The 22,569-nt window shown below is 49.2% G+C and overlaps 1 protein-coding gene and 1 long non-coding RNA gene across 3 annotated transcripts in view; one reads left to right on the top strand and one right to left on the bottom strand.

Moving 5' to 3' along the window:
• Positions 1 to 13,784, bottom strand: part of ASIC2 (acid sensing ion channel subunit 2) — a 1,136,817-nt gene extending 1,123,033 nt beyond the window's left edge. The window contains exon 1 of the mRNA XM_051824639.3: positions 12,495 to 13,784. Coding sequence (XP_051680599.1) covers positions 12,495 to 13,049 — 555 coding nt within the window. The 5' untranslated portion in view covers positions 13,050 to 13,784. The remainder of the gene's footprint in view (positions 1 to 12,494) is intronic.
• Positions 13,088 to 22,243, top strand: LOC127484364 (uncharacterized). 2 transcript variants are annotated; one of them, XR_007911275.3, is made up of 3 exons: positions 13,088 to 13,222; positions 17,718 to 17,832; positions 19,799 to 22,243. It is a non-coding gene; the product is annotated as an uncharacterized LOC127484364 (long non-coding RNA). The 2 variants fall into 2 exon arrangements; XR_016223840.1 differs by lacking the exon at positions 13,088 to 13,222 and adding an exon at positions 13,973 to 14,328.
• The last annotated feature ends 326 nt before the right edge of the window (positions 22,244 to 22,569 follow it).

The following is a 22,569-nucleotide window of genomic DNA, read 5'->3' as shown; positions in this document are numbered from 1 at the left end:
GTGCTCAGAAAACATCAGCAATGATTAGCAGGCTTTGTAAACTTCATAGTGCAGAACAAATAGAAGGGATTCTATTTTTGACCTAGTCTGGGAGTCTACAGCAGCTTATGCCAAGCCATCATAGCAGGAGCCGAGTCTCTAAAACCTCATTCCCCACACTCTCTTGGGACTTCCTGATGCTGCACTGTCAATATGGATTTCCAAAAAAATCTTTCTGCTCCTGGATCCTCTGTCACTATGTTTTATCATCAGATCATCTTAAAAATAATAAATATAACAGCAACAACAAAATAGCTGACATTCTACATAAGGCCCGAGGCTAAAGGTTTTTCTTACATTATTTACTCCAATGGCTACAAAAAATCCTATGAAGTACTATATTGTTGTTCTTATTATTGCTGGTTATTGTTATCATTTAGTAGATGAGGAAATTGAGGTCCAGAGGTTGGGAGCCTAAGGTATTTGCACAGGGAAATGCAGGCCTGGAATCACCCCATCTGGCATTAAATTCCACAGTTGTACCAGGAGTCTAAGAAGCCTCATTATGTTATTATCTCCTTCATCCATCCAACACATGCCAAGTTCCTTCAGTGTCTATCACCAGTTCTCCTTGGTAGGGTATCCTCCTTGCCAGATCAGCCTCCTTCCCAGTGCCCTTAGCTAAGTCCACATGAAATCCTAGCAACCCCACATCTATCTCTTATTCATACACCTTCCAGTCTCCACAGCCCACCAAACAGGACTAGCCCATGCCCAATTATGACCCAGGATTTGTTTTCTAGGGTTGAATTTAGCTCCCAGAATTCATGGGAGTGCCTTTTGAAGTGGCACGCACACACACTAGTTCTAGGCCAGTTTCCAGGCACTCAAATCTGTGGCTCTTCTGAACTCCCTCTGAATGAACTGAAATATCCACTCCAGAGATTCTCAGGACTTCTGAAACACTTAGTTTCAAGGCTGCATGGTATCAGGAAACGGGTGGTTCTGCTGACTGGATGTGCAGTCTTGCATCTATTATGAGCTCTTTCCAATGTCATCCATCAATGGTTCCCACCTCTGACCCTAACTGTTCAGGTAGGAAATAAATCAAAGACTCACAGTTGGAAGTAACTTTAGAGGTCATTAAATCCTACCCTTTGCCTGACATCAATCCTCATCTACAACATTGCCAATAAGCAAGTGCTAGAGTGAATGGAAGGGCAGCAAGTGCTCTAAACTCCTGGAACAACTCCCTCCAATCAGCTCATACCCAACTCTCTGACTTCTACCTACCCAATGGTGCTAGCTGTGCCCTCTGGCCTTACACAGAGAAAGCCCCATCCCTCTTCTCGGCAATTGCCTTCTAAGAGTTGGAGGACAGCAATCACCCTGCCCCTGAGTCACCCACCTCGTGTTTCAGCCTAAATAGTCAGTCCTTTTGCACATTCCTCATCACTCATGGTTTTTGAGACATATGAGGAGCATCATCCTGGTCAGCCATCCATCTCTTACTGCCTCCTGCAACACAGATGGGCCCAGGCCACTGCCAACCTCAAAGGCAGTGGTCTCTTCCTCCTACTCATGGCTTGAAGCCAGATGATGCACTTGTAGGGAGAGCTGACAGTGAAAGCCAGGAGAGGATGGGAAAAGGACTGCTTTCAGGAAGTGCAGATGTGGGAAATACTGCAAGTGCAGGTGCTGGGAAAGGTGAAAGTTACAATTCAGCAGCTTAGGGTGTGTGGCAGTTATCAGGAGACGGGTGAGCTTGGGAAGGGCTATCCCTGGACAAACAAACCTCAAAGGGGAACAAATGAGCTGTGCCTAAGGTAGTGAACCCTAATCAGATAGATGCTCATTTGTACTACAAAATAATGTCCATGGAAATTGTTCAGGACATAGAGTAGAAATTCCAAGGTTTCAAAGTGTTTTTGTTTGTTTGTTTGTTTGTTTGTTTGTTTTCATCTTAGAGAGGCAGAGACACACACAAACACAGAGAGATACAGACAGAACTCCCATCCTCAGTGAGCAAGACCAGGCCAGGCTGATTCTGGGAACCAGGAACTCAGTCTGTCTCCCACATAGGTGGCAGGCACCTGACTACTACAGCCATCGCCTGTTGCTTCCCAGAGGATGTACTATCAGGATGCTGGAGTCAGGGTTTACACCCAGGTATTCTGATACAGGATCTGGGCATCTTACTGCTAAGCCAAACACCATCTCCAGCTTAAAAGACTTTTAACACGGGTATTTCTAAGCCAGACTACCCTATGCCTAGGCTATTTTCCATGTTACTGAACAGACGGAGAAGCTAAAATTAATGGATACATGATTCAGGTTCCCTAGAAGAGCCAGAGTTGATGTCTTAAACAGGGTATTTATTGAGGGAGTGCTCTCAGGATAAACCTGGAAGGGAGGGAAGAAGGAAGCAGGACAGGGTAGAGAAAAGAGATAAGTAGAGATGTGGCTTCAGGAGAAATCTAGCTCAGCCTGATCTCACGGGATGCTCTGGAGTGTAAATTGCACCACAGTATATTCCATCTTGAGGCAAGAGGACTGGCATTTTGTACTCCTGTCAGTTAGTCACTGGCCACTGGCTGCCCCCAGGTGGTGGGGAGGTGCATAGCTTCCCAGGTAGCTACAAGAGAGGACAGCCTTTCTCAACCAAGGACTGGGAAAGAAACCAACATAAGCTGCTAGGTGTTCTACCTACAGCGGCAATAAAGGGGGTCTGCACAACCAACAGCACCTTCCACGTATGCTCGTGCTAATGCACACAGGTTAAGACACAGGTCTCTGCTCACAACTGCAGCACTGATGTGATGGAAACTTCAGCCACACTGTGGCTCAGGGTCATGAGAGGAGGATTCTGTTCTTCCCTCAGCCCACTGCAGACCCAGTGCTTCCATTATGTAGATCAATCAAAATAAAACCAAAGAAATAAATGGATAAATATAGCTGGTTAATAAAAAATAACATTAACACCCTCCCCCAACTGCCATCCTATGTTATAGTTTCAAATAAATATGGGATCAGAAAAATAAATTATGCTTACATTCTATCGTATGAGAGTTGTTCCGGCTGGCAAGTCCTTGAAAACTGCCTAGTTCAGCCTCCTCCTTTGCATATAAGGAAACCAAGGCCTCAGAAGCTGATCACCTTGCCCCAGGCTATGCAACTCCATCAACAGAGGTCAGTAAGTCCAGACAAACATGTACCTTCTCTGTTACATGTTTAATTTCGTCTGAACATAAATTCCAATGGCTATAGAGGTAATCAATAGAGAATGTATCTAAATCATGAAAAAAATAAGTGCTAGGAGATTTAAAGAGGCTTTAGCATCCAAAGAATGGCACACTGGGGAGTGCAGTTCCAAAAAAAGGCCCAGCTTGATAAACAGGCTTCTATTCAAGGCTTCAGATTTGACAATGAACATGTTGTATTTCTGAACATTGGAGGCAGCTGCTATCCATGAACCCCTAAGCCCAATCTATATAAGTTAGTTTTAAATCAAATGCATGGGAGAAATGTGATATATGGAATTTCAAGCTTTCAGGGGTGATACAGGTCATTAGTTTGGGTTATGATAAATCATGGATCCAATGGCCCAGCTGGTCAAGTCTGATATTTCAACCCAGCTCCATCAAACATAAACATTAAGACAAGAAAGAGAAAACACACAGCAAACTTTCAGTCATCTCTAGACTTGGGAGGCGTGGTTCATGATCTGATGGAGGGAATGGGATGTTTGGTACTTTGCAAATGAGCTTCTCCAGGAATACCAGCTGAATAGCAAACAATGCTAAAAGCTACGCATGCCATCTTTACAGGACATTGTTTAAATGAGATCACATTTAAGCTCTCACTAGAGAAAAAAGTAATGAAGAATTCCCTTTACAGAAAACTTTCTAGAACTCATGAGAGGAAGGACTTTTTGCAGAAAGGAAAGGAGAGGGGCTGGCACCGTGGCTCACTTGGCTAATCCTCCATCTGTGGCGCCGGCACACCAGGTTCTAGTCCCGGTTGGGGTGCTGGATTCTGTCCCGGTTGCTCCTCTTCCAGTCCAGCTCTCTGCTGTGGCCCGGGAGTGCAGTGGAGGATGGCCCAGGTGCTTGGGCTCCTGCACCCACATGGGAGACCAGGAGGAAGCACCTGGCTCCTGGCTTCAGATCTGTGCAGCGCCGGCTGTAGCAGCCATTTGGGGAGTGAACCAACGGAAGGAAGACCTCTCTCTCTCTCTCTCTCTCTCTCTCCCCCTCTGTCTACAACTCTACCTGTCCAATAAATAAAAAAAAAGAAAGGAAAGGAGAACCACTGTAGAGAAGGAGAAAGGGACCTGTTCCCAAGTGAATAAGCTCCATGTGACCCTATCTCATCCAACAGTTCTGGGGGTCTAAGATCTCCCAGGGAAAGAAGCACAGACATACAAATATACCCAAGGAGCAATGGGGGCATTAGCACAAAACCTGTGCAGGAGCCTCAACCTTTCTCTGCAAGTGAATGGTTTAAGTCATCAAAACAGCCACCTCCCAGTCATTGTCTTACTCCTTCATCATATGAGAAAGACTACCCCCAACCCTGGAAGCTTTACTTCCAGAGAGCCTACAATCTCAGGTCCTACATAATAGACAATACTGACCAGGGGCTGCCATCTTGGAAAAACACTCACCTCACCTCACCTCACAAAGGTTGCCTCTTCAAGGGCATGTCAAGGAATACCTTAGGAGCATTTTAAGGAATATGAGAAACCATTGAATGTGTATTAGTTGCAATTTAGATCATTTGAAATAGAACACACAGACTCCACAGGTTACTCCACAGGAGTCAGAGTCTACAGGCCTGAAATGTGGATGGCTATGCAGAGAACAGAGGAAACCCAGAGTGGGATTTTGGTGAGGAACAAGGTTAGGCATCAGTCTGGGTATCTGACTTGGTGTCAAGGAATACATTGTTGTGGTCCTTGCAGACATCCTGAAAACAGCAGGACCATGATGGATTCAGATAAATGTACAGCTGTGTTGTCAATAAAGTATCATCAAAGAAGAGCAACTGGATGAGCCGGCGCCGTGGCTCAATAGGCTAATCCTCCACCTTGCGGCGCCGGCACACCGGGTTCTAGTCCCGGTTGGGGCGCCGGATTCTGTCCCGGTTGCCCCTCTTCCAGGCCAGCTCTCTGCTATGGCCAGGGAGTGCAGTGGAGGATGGCCCAGGTGCTTGGGCCCTGCACCCCATGGGAGACCAGGAAAAGCACCTGGATCCTGGCTCCTGCCAGGATCAGCGCGGTGCGCCGGCTGCAGCGGCGGCCATTGGAGGGTGAACCAGCGGCAAAGGAAGACCTTTCTCTCTCTGTCTCTCTCTCTCACTGTCCACTCTGCCTGTCAAAAAAAAAAAAAAAAAAAAAAAAAAAAAAAGAAGAGCAACTGGTGCTCAACTGATAGCCTACAATCAATGGATCCCCAGAAGAACAGAGCAAGCTGACATTGGGAGTATACTGTACAGTAGACAGGGGACCAGATGTACAATAGGTATGATCACAGACCTGGTGACACACACAAACATGTATAGGTTTTGTGGCTGGATGGGGCTACTCCATAAATGCCAAAATAATACATGCAATTCTATCTGGGATGATACTGTGGGCAATTTTTTTCTTCTTCTTTATTATCCTTCCACACTTCCCAACTTTCCTCCAATGAGCACACATTTCCCCTACAGTCAGAAAATCTGTTATTAAAATAATAACAATTATGTGACAAGCCATCCCAATATAGATAAAATCTCAAGTACCCATGCTGAAATGACTGTTTCACTTTATGTTGGCTAAAGACGCTATGTCTGAATCATGCTGACACCTTCTGAGAGCTTTGTGCTAATTGGTTCTAGATCCTGAGATTGAGTAAAGACAGCATGTCTTAAGGGAAGTGGAGACAAACACACAACGTGTAAAAGTTATCAATGGTTAACAAGGAGCTATCACCTCATACACCTAGAATGTCTATTATCAAAAAGATGAAACACGAGCATTGATGAGAGCGTGGAGAAAAAGAACCTTTGTACATTGTTGGTGGGAATGTAAATTAGTACAGGCATTTTGGAGAACAGTATTGTAGTCCCTCAAAAGAAAAAAGGCAAAAATACCAAATGCTCCAACTATCCCACCACTGGGTATATACCCAAAAGAAATGAAATCACTATGTTGAAGAGGTATCTGTATGCCCATGTTCATCAAAGATTTACTCACTTTAGCCAAGTCATGGAAACATCCTACGTGTATATCAACAAATGAATGAATAAAGAAAGTAAGCTGTTACACATAATGGGATACTCTATTCAGCCTTACAAAGCAAGGAAATCCTGCCAAACCTCACAAATGAACCTGGAAGACATTATATTAAGTGAAATAAGCCATGCACAGAAAGACAAGTACTGAATGATCTCACTTATACTCATAAGTAGAATCTGAAAAAATCAAACTCACAGAAACAGAGATTAAAATGGTGATGAGCAGAAGCTGAAGGGTTGGGGATATTGGGAAGGCAAGGCTCAAATGACACACAATTTTAGTTAATAAAGATATATCCACTAAAAAGATATATTGTGCATCAGAGTGACTACAGTTAATAACAATGTGTTCTATACATGAAAACTGCTAAGAGTAGATTTTAAATGTTCTCACCACAAAAACAAGAGAAATAAGTATGTGAAGTAATATGTATGTTAAATAGATGGCTTGATTTAGCCATTCCATAAGATATATATATGTATCAAAAGATGTTATTTTGTGTACCATACTATATATAATTTTTACTTATGAATCTTTTAAAGATTTATTTATTTTACTTGAAAGTCAGAGTTACACAGAGAGGAGAGGCAGAGAGAGAGAGGTCCTCCATCCGATGGTTCACTCCCCAATTGGCCGCAACAGCTGGAGCTGTGCTGATCCGAAGCCAGGAGCCAGGAGCTTCCTCAGGGTCTCCCATGAAGGTACAGGGGCCCAAGGACTTGGGCCATCTTCTACTGCTTTCCCAGGCCACTGCAGAGAGCTGTACAGGAAGTGGAGCAGCGGAGACTCGAACTGGCGCCCACATGGGATGCCGGTGCCTCAGGCCAGGGCATTAACCCACTGTGCTGGCCCCTACTTATGAATTTAAAAACAAATGTTAAAATTATAGTGCTTAAGGCCAGCACTGTGGCTCACTTGGCTAATCCTCCACCTGCAGCGCTGGCATCCCATGTGGGCGCCGGGTTCTAGTCCCAGCTGTTCCAGTACAGCTCTCTACTGTGGCACCAGAAGGCAGTGGAGGATGGCCCAAGTGCTTGGGTGCCTGCGCCCGTGTGGGAGATCAGGAGGAAGCACCTGGCTCCTGGCTTTGGATCGGCATAGCTCCGGCCATGGCAGCCATCTGAGGGGTGAACCAGCAGAAGGAGGACCTTTCTCTCTCTCTCTTGCTGTCTAGCTCTATCTGAAAAAAGAAAAAAAAAATTATAGTGCTTAACAAACTCTAGTATTAAATCAACTCTAAGGTCGCTTTTAGCCCAAACACTTCATGATTTGAGAGGAAGGAAAAGCATAATGACTGCTCTAACAGACTAGTAAAATAAAATGCTAGAAGACAGATGAGGAAGAGATTAATTTAGATTATGGTCATGGGCAGGAGAGGGGCACTGGTTTCCTGCAGGTTACAGTGATCTTATAGCTGGAGTTTAAAAAATGTGTAAAAGTAAAATAAAGACATAGAGAAAGGTGCAAAAACGAAGTAGTGTAAGGAGGATCCATGAACAAAGGATTTCTGGGTCAATTTAGGAAACAGCAAGTAACTATTTAATTAAAAAAATACTTCCTGGTTATTTACTGTGGAGAAGTCCTGTATTGGGCATGGTATATGCAGAGTCAGTTTGAATGAGACTAAATTCTTATCTACCCTAGCCCCCAATTACAGGACTTGAGAGAAGGCCAATGAGCTCTGGGTTGACGAGAAGCCAAATTATGTTGACTGCTGCACAGTAGGTACCCTGTTTGACCAAGGAATAGACATTCATGAACAAACATGATACATACCAATTAAAAACTGTACTCATGGTGCACACCCAACCCTGGCCAGGGACTAGGGCAGGATGAGCATCCTGGGGGTGAGTTTGGGAGCATGACATGGAAGTGGGAAAGTACCATACGTCCGCAGTAGAACTAATATGAAGGGAAACACAGAGCAAAGTGAAAGCTTAACACCTTAGGAGAACGGAGAATCCCACCAGCAGAGATGGTACCCATGCTCTGAAGCTGTTGTTGGAAGACACAGAACAGAACAAGGGGAAGAGCACTGGCCTGCGAGTCAAGAGAGCCGGAATGGAGCTCAGGCTTAGTCCTACAGTTCTTGTTGGGCACTAAGCAAAGCTAGGGATTTTCCCTATGCCAGGTATCTACCACATACTTCACCTCACTGAATCAGTGTACTCGTTGTGTAGGAATTATACTGTTCCTATTTTAGAGATGAGGAAACTGAGGTTAAGATACCCACCCAAGGTTACACAGAAAATAGGTGACAGCCAGAATTCCATCTCGGATCTTTCTCTAAAGCCCTCATTCTTCACGTGCATGCTGCCTGGATATTAGGAAGTAAATAAAACTCACTATGGGCTCACCCAGCCTTGTGCACGAATTCAAAAAGTGTGATGTTCCTGAACCTTCCCCTCCACCATCTCTAGAAGGCTATGTGAAGTAGGTTAATAAGATTCATACTGATATTATGAGACCCAACAAGATCTCAGAGTGGAGAGATTATTCTTTTGGTAAGGAAAAAAATAAATCCCTTTCCTAAGAAATTTAAAATTTAAAATACAAACATAAACAACTATGGAAATCAGGCTGAAAGTGCAAATTGATATGTCTTTTGCATTGCTTGATTTGGAGGCAGATGAAACCCAATGCAAAGAGCAGGGAACAACATGAAAGAGTCATGTGCGAGTCAAAAACAGTGGGTTTGTCACCTGTCAGCAACAGTTACCCATTGAACCAACTGTGACCTCCATTCTACAACCCTGTCTCAGTACTTGGGCTTTAACCGTTCCCTGCTCCAAACACAGAAAGCACCAGTCACATCTCCCCTACCCCTGGTTTCATCCTTTCTAGCATCACTCAGCACAAGTAGGCTAGATAGCAATCCTCCTACAATACAGAGAAGAACCACACCTTATGTCTATGTAACTGGCACAATACGCAAAAGGACTTTCACATATGTTGCTCCATGTTTCATCCTGCCAACAGTCTTGTGGGTTAGAAAGTCACATATTGCTCTCACGTGTTAGGTATTCAAGAGATACAACCAGGGAATAAGGAAGAAAATTATATAGCTAGATTTCAAACCTATATTCCTGCTGTTAATCTTGAACTCAGATCATCCAATATCATGACAAGAGACACATATAACCCTGCCCCAAGTCTGACTCCCTGTTCCTCCTTCCTTCCACTCCAGTTCAACAGGGAAATCTCCTCTGAGCACATGCTCTGAAATCAACGGTCTCTTGTGCTTCCTCAGGAAAGAGAAGTGTATGCTTATTTGAAATCAGATTGTCCCAGGTGAGGGTTAAGGGTGTACCTGCATGAGCATGGAGCACACCTGCTTACCTGGCAGTCAGTATTCCACACCTGGCTTCCTGGGAACTCTTAGTCTCCACAAACAGCTTTCTCTGATTCTGCCAGACTCACAGCTCGTTCACTAATTAAAGGGTATTACGCACTTCATTGCACACCAGCTAAGAACTTGGAATAAGGAAGCGTATGCTAACGCATTAGTCCTGGAGATGCCACTCGGTATGCTTTAGAGAAAAAGAAATAGAGAAAAAAGCCATCCACCTGTGACATTCCCTCCCCCATACTTAACTTCTCTAATAAGTCAGCCACAGCACTCAGAAAGAAGGCACCCAGCATAGTACAACCCTAGGCAGAGCCACGTAAATAAACCAACGGGAGAAGGATGTGCAGCAGAGAGAATGAATGAGGCAGAAAGCTGGCGAGCTGGTTTCTCTGACAACCACCTGCTCAGGCCCTCAGCTCTCTGCTGGTATGGGAGCTCCTGAATAAGCATGCCTACACCTTGGGCCAAAGGGACAGGGAGACAAAGGGTGATCAGGGTTCTGCTCCTCACTGCTAGATCCTGAGCAACCTTAGTGTCATGCCCCTCTGGGCTCTGCGTGACTGCCCACTGTGACCAATGAATGAAGACCAGCCTCCCCCAGGGCCCCTTCTAGCTTTTCTGCAGTGAGTGTCCTTTATTATACTCTCTGGACAGCTTAAAGAGCATCCCTAAGGCTCACCTCTTTTCAGTGCTGAAGAACTTCATACACAGAGTGTCAGTGCAAGGATCAACACTCAAACAGATTAATCTTGTACTTAGAGAGGATGGCAGGTAATGACATGCCACCAACTGAGACACAAACCTTATCCACAGGCAACTTCATTCTTTGGGAGGAATCCTGGAGAGGTCAAAAAGCACAGGTCAAAGCTCGAAGGCCTGACCTTTGACCCTCAGGATCCCAACAACTCAAACAATGGGCCAAATGCAAAAGAACAGCCCAGGAGCAAAACACCCTTACTTGTACTAAACAGAATTTGGAATGAATTCAGAGGAATCCATCAGACATGTGGTCGTGAGGCTGCTTGAGAACTCAGTCTGGGGTCTGCTCCCCCTTGCGGTTTCTCTCTGTGCCACCCTCTCTCTGTGTCCAAATGTTCCTGCAGACAGGGGAACCACTGAGTGCAATTCTGAGCTGCATGGTGCAGTGGTGAAGCAGATGCTGCCAGGCACCAGAAAGCATGGGGTGGAACACAGTGATAATTTCAGCTTCCAAGATGAAGGATGTTCCCCATCTCTCCCAAGCCACCCAAGACATCATTAGTACATGACACTGCTTGCTCCATCTAGAAGAGCTTCCAATCCTCTGGGTCCCTTCCCCCAGCTCAGCTTGCTTCCTCTTCAGCATCCGCTACTGCTGCTTTTGCTGTGCTCTTCCTCCCCATGTTTAAAAGGGATGATACAAAACGGCTCCCCCAGGACACAGAGCTCTAGCACACAGGCTGCGAGAGGCAATGCCCCTAGCACTTGGGGCTTTTCCAGAATCAGGGACAGTCAACAGCAAGCACAGAGGCTGTGGACCGAGACTGGTTGTAGCATTACAAGAACCTCAGAGCGAGAGGTTGGTGAATCTGAGAGGGGGTGGGGAACTGATGCACCACGGGAAAGGTAGGGAATGTCTTAATTAGGCAGAGGACCCCAGACAGGTGCTACTGATGACGCAATCAAGTCCCTCTGCAACGGCTGCACCTGCCATCCAGAACTTGCAATTGCCTCTTGGCTCAAGGCTCTGAGACTCAAAAGCTCTCGCTTTTCCTTAGGCATTCGTGGGGCAAGTAGCCACACTGGACTTCCAGAGGGTCCCACAGCCCCTGACGCCCCAGACGTGCCTGGCAGCAAGGAGTCAGCAGCTGCTGTCTGACCTGTTATGCCAAGTTATGCCCAGCAGCCCACTAATTGGGCAGAGAACCCTGGCAGCAGCAGCTCTCCTCCCATCTTTCCCTCTCTGCCCCCTCCAGTGAGCCCATCCTGAGCGTAAGCCACATCCCCTCGGCTTTCCTCTTTACTCAGCAACACACTCCCCCTCCAAGCTTTCCAATCCCACAGCTGCTCGCCCCCTCCCCACACCCCTCCTCCCGCATCCACACGCGTTGTGAAGCAATTGTACATAGAGAAAGCCCAGCCTGTGAGTTTCAAGCTAAAGCTCCGAGCCAAGGCTGCTGGAATACTTCACCCTCACAAGCATCTCACTGACCACCCTGCATGGGTGTCTCTGCCCAGACCCTCCTCTCTGCCCAAGCACTCTGGACAGCTCTCTGCTTCAACCTGCCAGGAGACCAGATGGAGCCCAGGGATCCCCGGCCTCCTCCTCCTGCCACATGGAGCTCAGCATCCACACAAGAAAAGGAAGCAGAAAGACTTCCACCCTTTGCAGCATCAGCTGCTCCGGCGAGCTCCCAAAGCCACTGGAGCCATCCAGGCTGCCTGGGGCCCACACCCCCTTCTCTCACAGCTTCAGCTCCAGCCAGGACCACAGGATGCAGTGCCTGATGACACTTCCGAGCAGAGAGAGAAAAAGGCAGAGAGAGAGAGGATGCCACCTCGTCAATGACAAGCTGTTCCAATCACACAGCTCGGATACCAAGCACCCGGATGACAGACAAGTCAGGCCTCCTCTTCCCTCAGCACGTGTGTGGGGCAGTGTCCCCCCGAGAGCAAGCTCCTGCGACCCCGCTCACATGGAAAACCAACCACAGAACTCCGGCCCGGCAAGTCATTTCTCTACCACCAGCTCCAACGACTCCAACCAACGACCCTCGTGGCCTGCCATGAGGCTCCACTCCCTCTCCTGCTCAAAGCACAGAGACACCTCCAACCATGCAGGAGACGGCTGGCGCGCCACTTTCCAAGAGGACCAAAGAGAGAGCAAACTGAAAACCGAGTACTCACGGTGGTGAAGTCTTGGTGGCCACACTCCTGCCCTTTGAACTTGCAGTAGAGCATCATATCCTTCAGGTCGTGGCCCACGCGGTGCAAGAACTCCAGCATGCTGAACTGCTTGGGTTTGTAGTGCCTGAAGTCAGCTTTCTGCCGCAGGGCCTCCAGCACCGTGGGGTCGGCCAGATGCGGGTCCGGGATCTGCAGGTTGACATCCAGCAGGGCCAGCAGCTCCCCGGCATGGTACAGGTCGTTGGTGGTGAGCCTGGAGAACCGGAAGCCATTCAGGTTGCAGAGGGTGACGGCCGGGAAGACCAGGCTCTGGGCCACCACCTCGTCCACCTTGGTGACGTGCTGATAGGAGAAGTAGTAGGACACCCTCTCGGAGCTCTCCACCAGCAGCAGGCCCAGGGAGCCCACGAAGGCCACAGCCCAAAGCACGCGCCGGATGGTCAGCGGCCCATATACGAAGATGTGGCGGATGCCGTGCAGGGTGGATGTGTTGGCGAAGATCTGGATGCTAGAAGGCTGCAGGCTGCCCTCGCTGGGACTCTCCTTGAGGTCCATCGGGACCCTGTGCAGTTCCGCAACTGGCTTCAGGTTGACGAGATTTCAGGGCAGAGTTGCCAGTCCACGCGCTGTGCTTTTACACCCTGGCGATCCAGGGGGAGAGCAACCAGGCAAGCATCAGGCCAGACGCTGTGAGTTTCTGCTGAGAGCCCAGCCGCACGCTGACAGGGGTGAGTGTTTATATAAAACCCATTCAAACTCTAGCTCCTGATTTTTTCCAGGCGATAAGGAGGGCTGGTTTTATTTAGGGAGACACCAAGGTGATGTGGAAGGGATGTGGGTGGGAAGGGAGCGCTTAGCCAATGGAAATAAAGTCCTCCCCCCTACACACGCCACTAGAGACAAGATTAAAAGCGAGAGCGAGGGAGAAGATGCTTAAAACAAGTCGCCGAGCAGCTCGGAGCCTGTTCGCCGGTGCATCAAGCCCCGTGTTAGCCGCCCTGAGGGACGGCAGGGCCGCCGCGCTGATGCACTGCGGAGGGGCCGGCGGCTCAGCCTCCCGAGCCGCCGCCGCCGCTCCCTCGCTCCCCGCGACGCTCGCACTCCGGATGCCGTTCCTCGCCGCCGGCCTCCGTCCCTCCTCTCCGCCGCCGCCTCCGGGCAGAATTCCAAAAGCCGGCGGCCGCGGCTAGCGCCTCGGCGCCCAGGCAGCGCGCCGCCCCCGCCAGGCCGGGGCCGGGACGCGGGGGACGCGCGCGCGCGCGCGCTCGCGACAGGGCGCCGACCCGGGCTCGACCCTCGGCGTCTCGGGAGAGAACGGGGGCGACCTCTGAGGGGCGCGAAGCCGGCCGTGCCGCCCTCCCCCGCCCCGCGCCCGCTTGCTGTCGGGGAGGGCACCGGGGCGGGGGCGAGCGGGAGAGGGCGGGCTGGTGGGGGCTGGGTACCCGGAGAAAGTTTCTTTGTGGCCTTTTTTTTTTTTTTCTTTAGAGACCTGGTGGGGGCGCCTCGGTCAAGGTGGAACCCCGGCCCCCACGCGCGGCAGGAAGGGGTTGACACACGCTTGGGAACTGGGTCTTGGGGGCGGGGGCGGCATTTCTTGGCTCCAACGTGGGCTTCCGGGTCAGAGCCGGCCCGGGGTCAGCGGAGGAGCGAGTCCGGCTGAGAGGGAAGGACTGGCATGCCTAGAAACCCCCGAACCTGGACCTCCGGCTCGGAGCAGCCCCTCCGCTGATAGAAAGGCCAGGTTGCCCCTTGGAGCGCCAGAAAGAGCAACAAGTAGCACCCGCCCTTACAGAGCTGTCAGAGGGTGTTGGAAGAGAGAGGCCGCGGGGTCCAGGTAGGGCTGGCTGCGCGTGCGCGTGTGTATGCGCGCGCGCTTGTGCGTGGGCGCCTGTGTGAAGTGTGTATTGGGCCCCAGGATTTGCCAGATACAAGCACAGCTGGAGCTATAGGTGGAAGCAAAAAATTGGATTTGGAGTCGCCTACCTCTTTTTTTTTTTTCCCCTGCAAATCCACTGGAAGTCAGCCCTTGCTTGCAGGTGGGTGTGGCCGCCTGCTTGGCCCACGCCGGGGATCCCGGAGCTGGAACCCGCTGCAACAGTGGTGCTAAATCCCCATCAGGAAGAAGGAAGCAAAGTTCGAGTGGCCAACCCCAGACACTCTGCCAAGCTGGGGCGGAGGCATGCCAAGGTGCCTGGTGCCAGGCTGGTGTCTTCAGGGCCCACGGGGTTTAAACAGTGTTTCTTGGAAAATGATGGAGGAGGCAGCTAAGAGCGTGTCCCTCTTGGTTTATGTTTACTCGAATATTTGTTTCTGTCCATCTGACCTTCTGCTAAGCGAGATCTTTGAAGAACAGCATCCAGAGGCACGCTGGGAGCAACTCACGGCGTTTAATGGGTGGTGCATTGATCCTGGGAGCTCAAATAGCAGAACAGCCACAGATGCAAATAGCGTGAACCACCCAGTGTGCTGGCCAACGCGCAGGCCCAGACCCCTGCCTGCAGGACTACCTAGATGGAGCACAGGTTCTTCAAGCAAGAGAGTATAAACTAGCCAGGGATCTGTGAAGTGTCACGATATGGGTGAGGGTGTCATATCGCCTCACCCACCCCTCTCAGCTATCCTGACAGGTATCTGTTCTTGTTGTCACCCCCATTACACAGATGCGGAAGCTGAGGCCCACCAAAGTAAGCTGTTCAGTACGTGTAATGCAGCTAGTGGTGCCAAAGCTGGGAGCCAAACTCGGGCATATTTGTCTCCAAAAGACAGTTTCAAAAAGCAGATCCAAAATGCTGCACCCCAAATTTAGGAAGGGAGCAAGCGTTCCTACCCCTGTCTCCCACTTACACACACACACACACACACACCCAGTTTCTTGCACGTACAAAGCAGCTCCATACTTTCTCTCCACCAAGCCATACCTCTGTTGTCCATCCCAGGCACCCCCTTGTATAGGAAGACTTCCTGATTTATCTCACTGATCTTTGGCTCATCAGCCAGTTTCACAAATGTGTTGGCCTCTAACTCTGTACTAGGCACTATATTGGGGAAACCAAGATGAATGAAGGACATGCCCTGCCTTTGATAACCTAGCTGTGGGGGGAGAGGGAAGAGAGAGGCAGATACACGCTGGTCCCTGCACCACAGGGACAGTGTGAGGAGCAGCGTGGCTCGTGGGTGCCTGTTACAGGCAGTGCCCACTTGGAAATGAGATTGTTCTATCCCAGCTAGGTCCCTCCCACCTCCAGCCCTGTGTTCCTCCCTCCTCCCTGCCAGCTCAAATCTGTTTGTCCCCAGGAAGCCTCTGCTTTTCACAGAATCACATTGTCCTATTTCAGTCCCAGACATGCTTTCTCACGTGTGCAGAGATGGATCTCCAAGTTGTTGTGGTGCCCCCTCCTGCACTTAAACTGCTTACTGCTTGCCCACCTGCCCACGGGTTTGTTTTGAGAGTTACAAACTCCACATGAGAGCGTGATGCAGCACCCGGGTCACCCAGACCTGAAGTGGCATCTCCAGCCTCCCACTGCTCTGTGACCTCAGGAGAAGTTACTAAACATCTCTGAACACCACCTTCCCCACTCCAAAATGGCAAGGCTTCGAGCTGTTGTGCAAAAGACGTGAGATACAGGTTAGGAAGCATCTTGCCACGTTAGATGCTTAGCAATTGACACTTCCTGCTCCTGACAACTCAGAGAACGTTCTTTCCCTTTCAGATGCTGGTGTTTTCTTCCAGGTGATTGGGGAGCCATTTCACACCCTGGAACCTGGCATTTGCCCAGAGCACTGTGTGCCTGAGAACACTTCCCCACTCTGCTCCCCATTCCTAGCCCTAAGGTCCCTTCAAGCTCTTCTGAAGTGGCTCTTGGCGACAGTGCCTTCCCAGGTGGGATGGGCTCTGCAGGGTGAGGTGGAGGAACCAGACCAGAGCAGCCCTAATGACTGGGTGCTTGCTTGGCTTTGTGCCTGACATTTGACAGATCATTATCAGTAACCCTGAGAGCAGCCCATTTTACAGATGAGATAGCTGAGTCCGGAGAGCAGTGTCACCTTGACCAAGGTTGCACAGCTAAAATGTGGCAGGGCTGAGAATCAAACCCAGGCGTGTGTGAGTCTGGAAATTGTGGTCTACAACCATTGCTTCCACACGACTTGAATCACACAGATCGTCTCGAACATCTGAGTCACAGAATACTCACCAAGAGATACTGTAGTGCCATTTTGTAGCTTGCACAGCCATTCGTACTGATGGCTAATAAAATGATCCCACGGAGCTCTTCTTAAGGACCCGCTCTAACTGATGACTCATTTGCAATTAGCAGCATGGCTTACATACAACCAGCAGACACTACCCGATCTTTAAGAAAGCTCTGTGCTACTTGGTGGATTAAACAATTGCCTTCCTCCATCACATTTACAAGACTGCCTTGCTTAGCTGTGCGAGGGTGTGCAGAGGGCACAGGGATTGCCTTTACAGCGGGTCTATTTGGCCCAGATTTTTAGGCACTGTCCTAATTGTGCATAATTATGGTTCTTTCAGTGAACTTTCCAGATAAATTTATTTACAAATTAGACAATTTAACCCCCCATTAGCCCATGGGTCCTGATTCCTGTTGGGGCAAATATATTCACTTTTGAATGAATAAAGGGACAGGGGGGTGAAGTTGCTTGCTAGGACGCTGAGGCTGCTCCTGCAGTATGCCGGGAGGGGACCGTGAGGCCTTCCCTGAGCCCTTACTTGGGGAAGCTCAAGGGCACAGAGAGCAGCTTCCTGCCTCTGTGAAGAGTGACAGGCAGGAGAGGAAGGAAGCTGACATCCACAATCAGCTCCAATGCTAATTTGCTACTTACCATGTGCTAGCTGCTTTCCGTGGCCACCACCACCCCCTAATTGGGGGAGGGGAGAACATTCCTTTCTAATATACAGATGGTGTTCTTATTTGAGATTAAGAGTGGCCTGGGCACACAACTTTCCCTCCTGGTCTTAGGCCCTTCATTGTCATAAAAAAGGGCTGAAGATAACTGATAGAAACCCTGAGTGTTTCCCTGCTGTTGATTGGTTTATCCACAAGCATCCCCAAACAACAACCTTTCCCTTGTAGTTACCTCAGTGAGCATTGAGCAACTAATCTGTCAAGAAGTGTGTACCAGGAACAGCATGAGACAGGCCAGGCACTGAATGGGCACTTTACAAAGATTTCACGTAGCCTTGTTTTGTCATTTCAGGTGAAAACTGCAGAAGCCATGCCCCACACAGAGTGAGTGACCTTTGTGGCTGCATGGTCAATTGGTCAGACCCTGGAATGGATGGAAACTTGCTGTGTGGCCTTCTGGAAAGCAGGTGATATCTCTGGGCTGTTTCCTCATTTTTGCTAAATCATCGTGAGGCCTCCTGCTGCTGCCGCCATTTGACAGGAGCTTGACCACATCGTAAATGCCAGTTAATGGGATAAAAATGAGTTAGAACCTGGGATTCTGGTCATTAACCCCATGTCACCATCTGCTGGAGCAGTAGGATGGCAGGGCCAGGTGCACTCAAATCACCCAACACTGGTGAAACATGCACTTTGCTGCTCTGTCCCCCTCCCACTCGGTTCCCTGGGGCTGGGGCCTGGGGAGGCTCCCTCCCATCGTGAGGCTGCGGGGTGCAGTAAAACAACCCCACTCAGGATGGATGTGCTCACCTGACTTCGAGCCCTTCCCGTCCAGCAGGCCTGCCGAGCTGCTGAGCTGGCTCGTGCAGTTCCACACTCTTCCCTCTGCAGGCAGAATTCCCCTGCAGCTGGCTTCAGGGATGCAGCCTTCCCAGAGAGGCCCTGGCTGGCCTCCCCATCTCCCTCTGCACCCCACTCTACACCCCGTCACAGGCCTCCTTTTCTTCTCTTATGCAATGTGTAAAGGATTTGTTGCACCTCCGGGAACAGAAGCCTCTCCCCATCCTTATGCCAAAGGACAGAAACCCTGTCTGGTATGCTGGAGGCTGCCTTCTCAGCAGGAGGCCTGCAGGAGATGCTCAGTAGTAGAATTCACCAGTACATGGAGCATGGATGCTTTCACTCTCTGCTGTGGTTGAGCCTACTTCTCCCGGATGCAAGAGTGGGAACCCTGCTCTAACCCAACTCCTGAGGAAGGTGAGAGGCACCTCCTGCCTCTCCATCCTGTCCTTTGTTCCCCCAGCTCCTGGCAAATTCTCACTGGGGCCAGGGCTGGGTGCATCAGGGAATCTGTGGGCCCAGACACGCTCAGCTGAGAGTTCGTGACTGGAAAATCCTGATGTAGGAATTGTGTGCCCCGTAGCTTCACAAAACTGTGGGTCAGATGAAAGCTGAGATTAGACATGAACTGAATGTGGCCCACCTACCCTAACAGAGTTCCTGTATCTTCTCTCCTCTGACTTTGAACAGACAGTTGATCTTGGCACTTCCCCTACCAGCTTCTCTCCACTTTCTTAATCCGATAGGTTAATGATGTCATAGAGAAATTACTTAAACAGGACGTGCTTAAAAATGATTGCTGGTGTGAAATAAGGAATACAGTTTACAAGAGGAACTACAAAGTGTTTCTTACCTTCAATCTGTGTTGTGATAACCAAAAATTAGTATATGAGTCCTCTCCCTTTAGTATGGAACTAGTGGCTTTTAACTTTTCCCTTGTTTGCTTTTATAAATGTATTTTTGTTTATTTATTTGAGAGGCAGAGATAAAGAGAAAGCTCCCATCTGCTAGTTCATTCCCCAAATGTCAACTGTGGCCAGGTCTGCATTAGCAGGAAGCTGGAATTAGGAGCTGGAGCCAGGAATTGAATCTAACCCAAGCTAAAAGGGTACTCCAGCCCCTCTGCCTGAATGAGAGCCCTGTACCCATGGTCCCTAGTTAAGGAAGGGCTGATTCCCTCCCCACTAGGCAATAGGGATTCTCCAGACCATGCCTGATCACACTCATTTTTATCCTGAAGGGTCTTTAAGCCTCTACCTCTGCTTAAAAACACAAACATCTTCTGTTACAGAGACCAAGCAGGTCTGGTTCAAATCCCTCCTGTGGATGAAAGACAGCCCAGGACCTGGAGACCCTGATTTCTGATTTTACTTCCTGTCACTTCCCGTCCTCAAGGGTGTGACCATTCACCGGCCACCTCCCCCTTTCCCATCCAGCCTCTGTGGATTTTTTTTTTTCTCAAAAATGTCTTTATTTCCTGTGCTTTGCCTATAGGCGTCTGCCTCCCTTAGTCTGCCTCTGCCCTCACTCCCCTGCAAGGAAATAAAGAAAGATGCCACCACTGTTTGTTTTCTTTCTGTCACTCAATTCCAGGAGCCAATTGCATCACAAAGAAGAGGAAATGCACCAAGAGGTCCTCAAGTCTACCAGGCACAGACAGCTTTCAACAAAAACTTTATCAGCGCGGCCTTGGCCATGGTAGCCTGCAGTCTGCAAAGGAGCCTGGAGCGGGAGCGGTGCTGAGCACCACCCTGCCTGGCTTCTGGTGGAACTCCCTCTCCCCCTTGTGTTCTGCATGGGTGCTTACAACAGCTGCTGGTCTTGCTAACCAGTCCTCAGCACACCTTGCTTATTTTTAAAAAAAAATTCATTTAAGGAATACAAGCTGCATGCATTTCACGTATACAAATTGGGGAACATGGTAATTCTTCCCACCCTACCTCCCTCCCACTCTTCCTCCTCCTGCTCCTATTCCCATTCTTATTTTTCACAAAGATCTATTTCTGGTTACCTTATACTCATAATATTAACCGTACACTAAGTAGCACAACTTGCTGATTATGCAACTCATCAGTCCCCTCTAGCCCACCCACTTGCTTCCTCCTGTTGGGCACCCCCCTCCGCTCCCCTCTAATCATGTAAAGTGTGTGAGTGTGCCCAGATCAGAGCCCACTGCATGTGTGCGCCTGTTTGCATTTGATGACTTTTCCGTAGGTCCTGAACAAGTAGTTCTGTATTTGTTGAAATTCGGTTTACATGGTCCCTACCTTTCATAAAATCAAATGGGGTAAAATAATGAGGGGGTGGCATTTGGCCTAGCTGTTAAGGTGCCAATCAGGATGCCTGCCTTCTACATCAGAGTGTCTGGGTTCAACACCTGGCTTCAGCTCCTGATTCCAGCTGTTTAACACAGACTCTTGGAAACAGTGGTGAGGGCTCAAGAAATTGGATTATTTTTTAGAGATTTATTTATTTATTTGAACGTCAGAGCTACACAGAGAAGAAGAGGTAAAGAGAGAGAGAGAGAGAAAGAAAGAAAGAGAGAGAGGTCTTCCATCCACAGTTCACTCCCTAATTGGCTGCAACGGCCGGAGCTGCTCCAGGAGCCAGGAGCTTCCTCCAGATCTCCCACCTGGGCCATCTTTCACTGCTTTCCCAGGCCATAGCAGAGAGCTGGACCAGAAGTGGAGCAGGCAGGACTCAAACTGTCGCCCATATGGGATGCTGGCACTGCAGGCAGCAGCTGCACCCTCCATGCCACAACGCTGGCTCCAAATAATTGGATTCTTGAGCTAGACTGAGCTCCCTGCTCCCACTTCAGCCCCTGGCCATTGAGGGCATTTGGGGTAGTGAACCAGCAAACGGAATATCTTTCATTCTCATGTAAGTAAGTACATAAATAAATAAATGTTTTAAAAGTAATGAAACATGAATGAGGGAGAGGAAGATGGGATGAGGGAGAAATGTGGCTATGGTCATGTTTTCCATGCATCAACATACATTATGTTACCAGTTCATTACCTATGTTTCAGTGTGTAGACCCTCCTCCATGTAGATATGTTGTCTACATGCCGCCTAAAGAATGGTAGGCACTGTAAGGGGATACACAAGAAATCCCTTCTCTCCTGGGACCCTTCGTCCCAGCGGTGAGCCAGTAGTAAGTTCTTACATCCAAGTCACACGCAGTGTGGAGCTTTGTTGCTTTAATTTCCATGAGCAAAAGAGGGGACAGTTTCTCCACATTGTGTAAGAGGAAACTGAGGCCTCGAGAGTTAGGGGTCCTCAGAATATCTGTGGAACTGAGGCTTGCATCCTGGTTTCCTGACTCCGAGTTTTTCTTCCGCCATTACTCACATCCAGCCCTGCTGCGGAGCTATGACAGTGCAGCAGTGTGGGGATGCCACAGTGCCTGGGCGTGATGCAGAGGCTGGATCCTGGGGAAGGAGAAATCAGTGAGGGTTGCAGAGAGCAGAGAGTGGCCGGCAAGGGGAGGGGACGGGACCGGAACCTCCAGGAGTCCTCAGCACTCGGTGAGTGGGCTATAATGGAGCTTCCTTCAGCCCCTGAGTGTCCTTCTGTTAGGTAAAGGGCCACAAAAAGGAACCAGAGTCTGAGTTTTCAAGAGCTTGTGGTTGAAGGCATGACCATAAGGTGGATTTTTTCTGTCCCTATGTATGCAAATAAGAATATATACAGGTCGGCGCCGTGGCTCACTTGGCTAATCCTCCGCCTGCTGCGCCGGCACCCTGGGTTCTAGTCCTGGTTGGGGCGCCGGATTCTGTCCCAGTTGCCCCTCTTCCAGGCCAGCTCTCTGCTGTGGCCCGGGAAGGCAGTGGAGGATGGCCCAAGTGCTCTGGTCCCTGCACCTGCATGGGAGACCGGGAGGAAGTAACCGGCTCCTGGCTTCGGATCAGCGCATCGCTGGCTGTGGCTGCCATTAGGGGAGTGAACCAACGGAAGGAAGACCTTTTTCTCTGTCTCTGTCTATAACTCTCTCTCTGTCTCTGTCTCTCTCACTGTCTAACTCTGCCTGGCAAAAAATAAAAAAAAGAATATATGCAAATATATCTGTGTCCTTTTTCTGCATCCAACTAGGCATGCACTTCAGCAAAGACTTATTGCTTTGCTAAAGCAATGTAGGAGGATACCAGTAAATAAAGAACATCACTTCACTGTGCCCAGAGAATCCAGGGTGTGTGCCTACTGCAGGGATACCCTGAGTTGTGGGGAGACAAGACATGAAAATGTTCTACTGAGTTCTCTGCACAGATTGAATTTCCAGCCATCTCATTCGTCCTGTGCAGTTATTCTGCCCATTTTACAGACACAGAAACTGAGGCTTAAGAAGTAAATTGCCCACACAT

This window comes from Oryctolagus cuniculus, chromosome 17 (assembly GCF_051225735.1).
Source record: "Oryctolagus cuniculus isolate XC-2025 breed Fujian yellow rabbit chromosome 17, ASM5122573v1, whole genome shotgun sequence".
NCBI classification, from domain to species: domain Eukaryota; kingdom Metazoa; phylum Chordata; class Mammalia; order Lagomorpha; family Leporidae; genus Oryctolagus; species Oryctolagus cuniculus.
The sequence above is the reverse complement of the archived record's forward strand: the minus strand, read 5'-3'. Positions and strand labels throughout refer to the sequence as shown.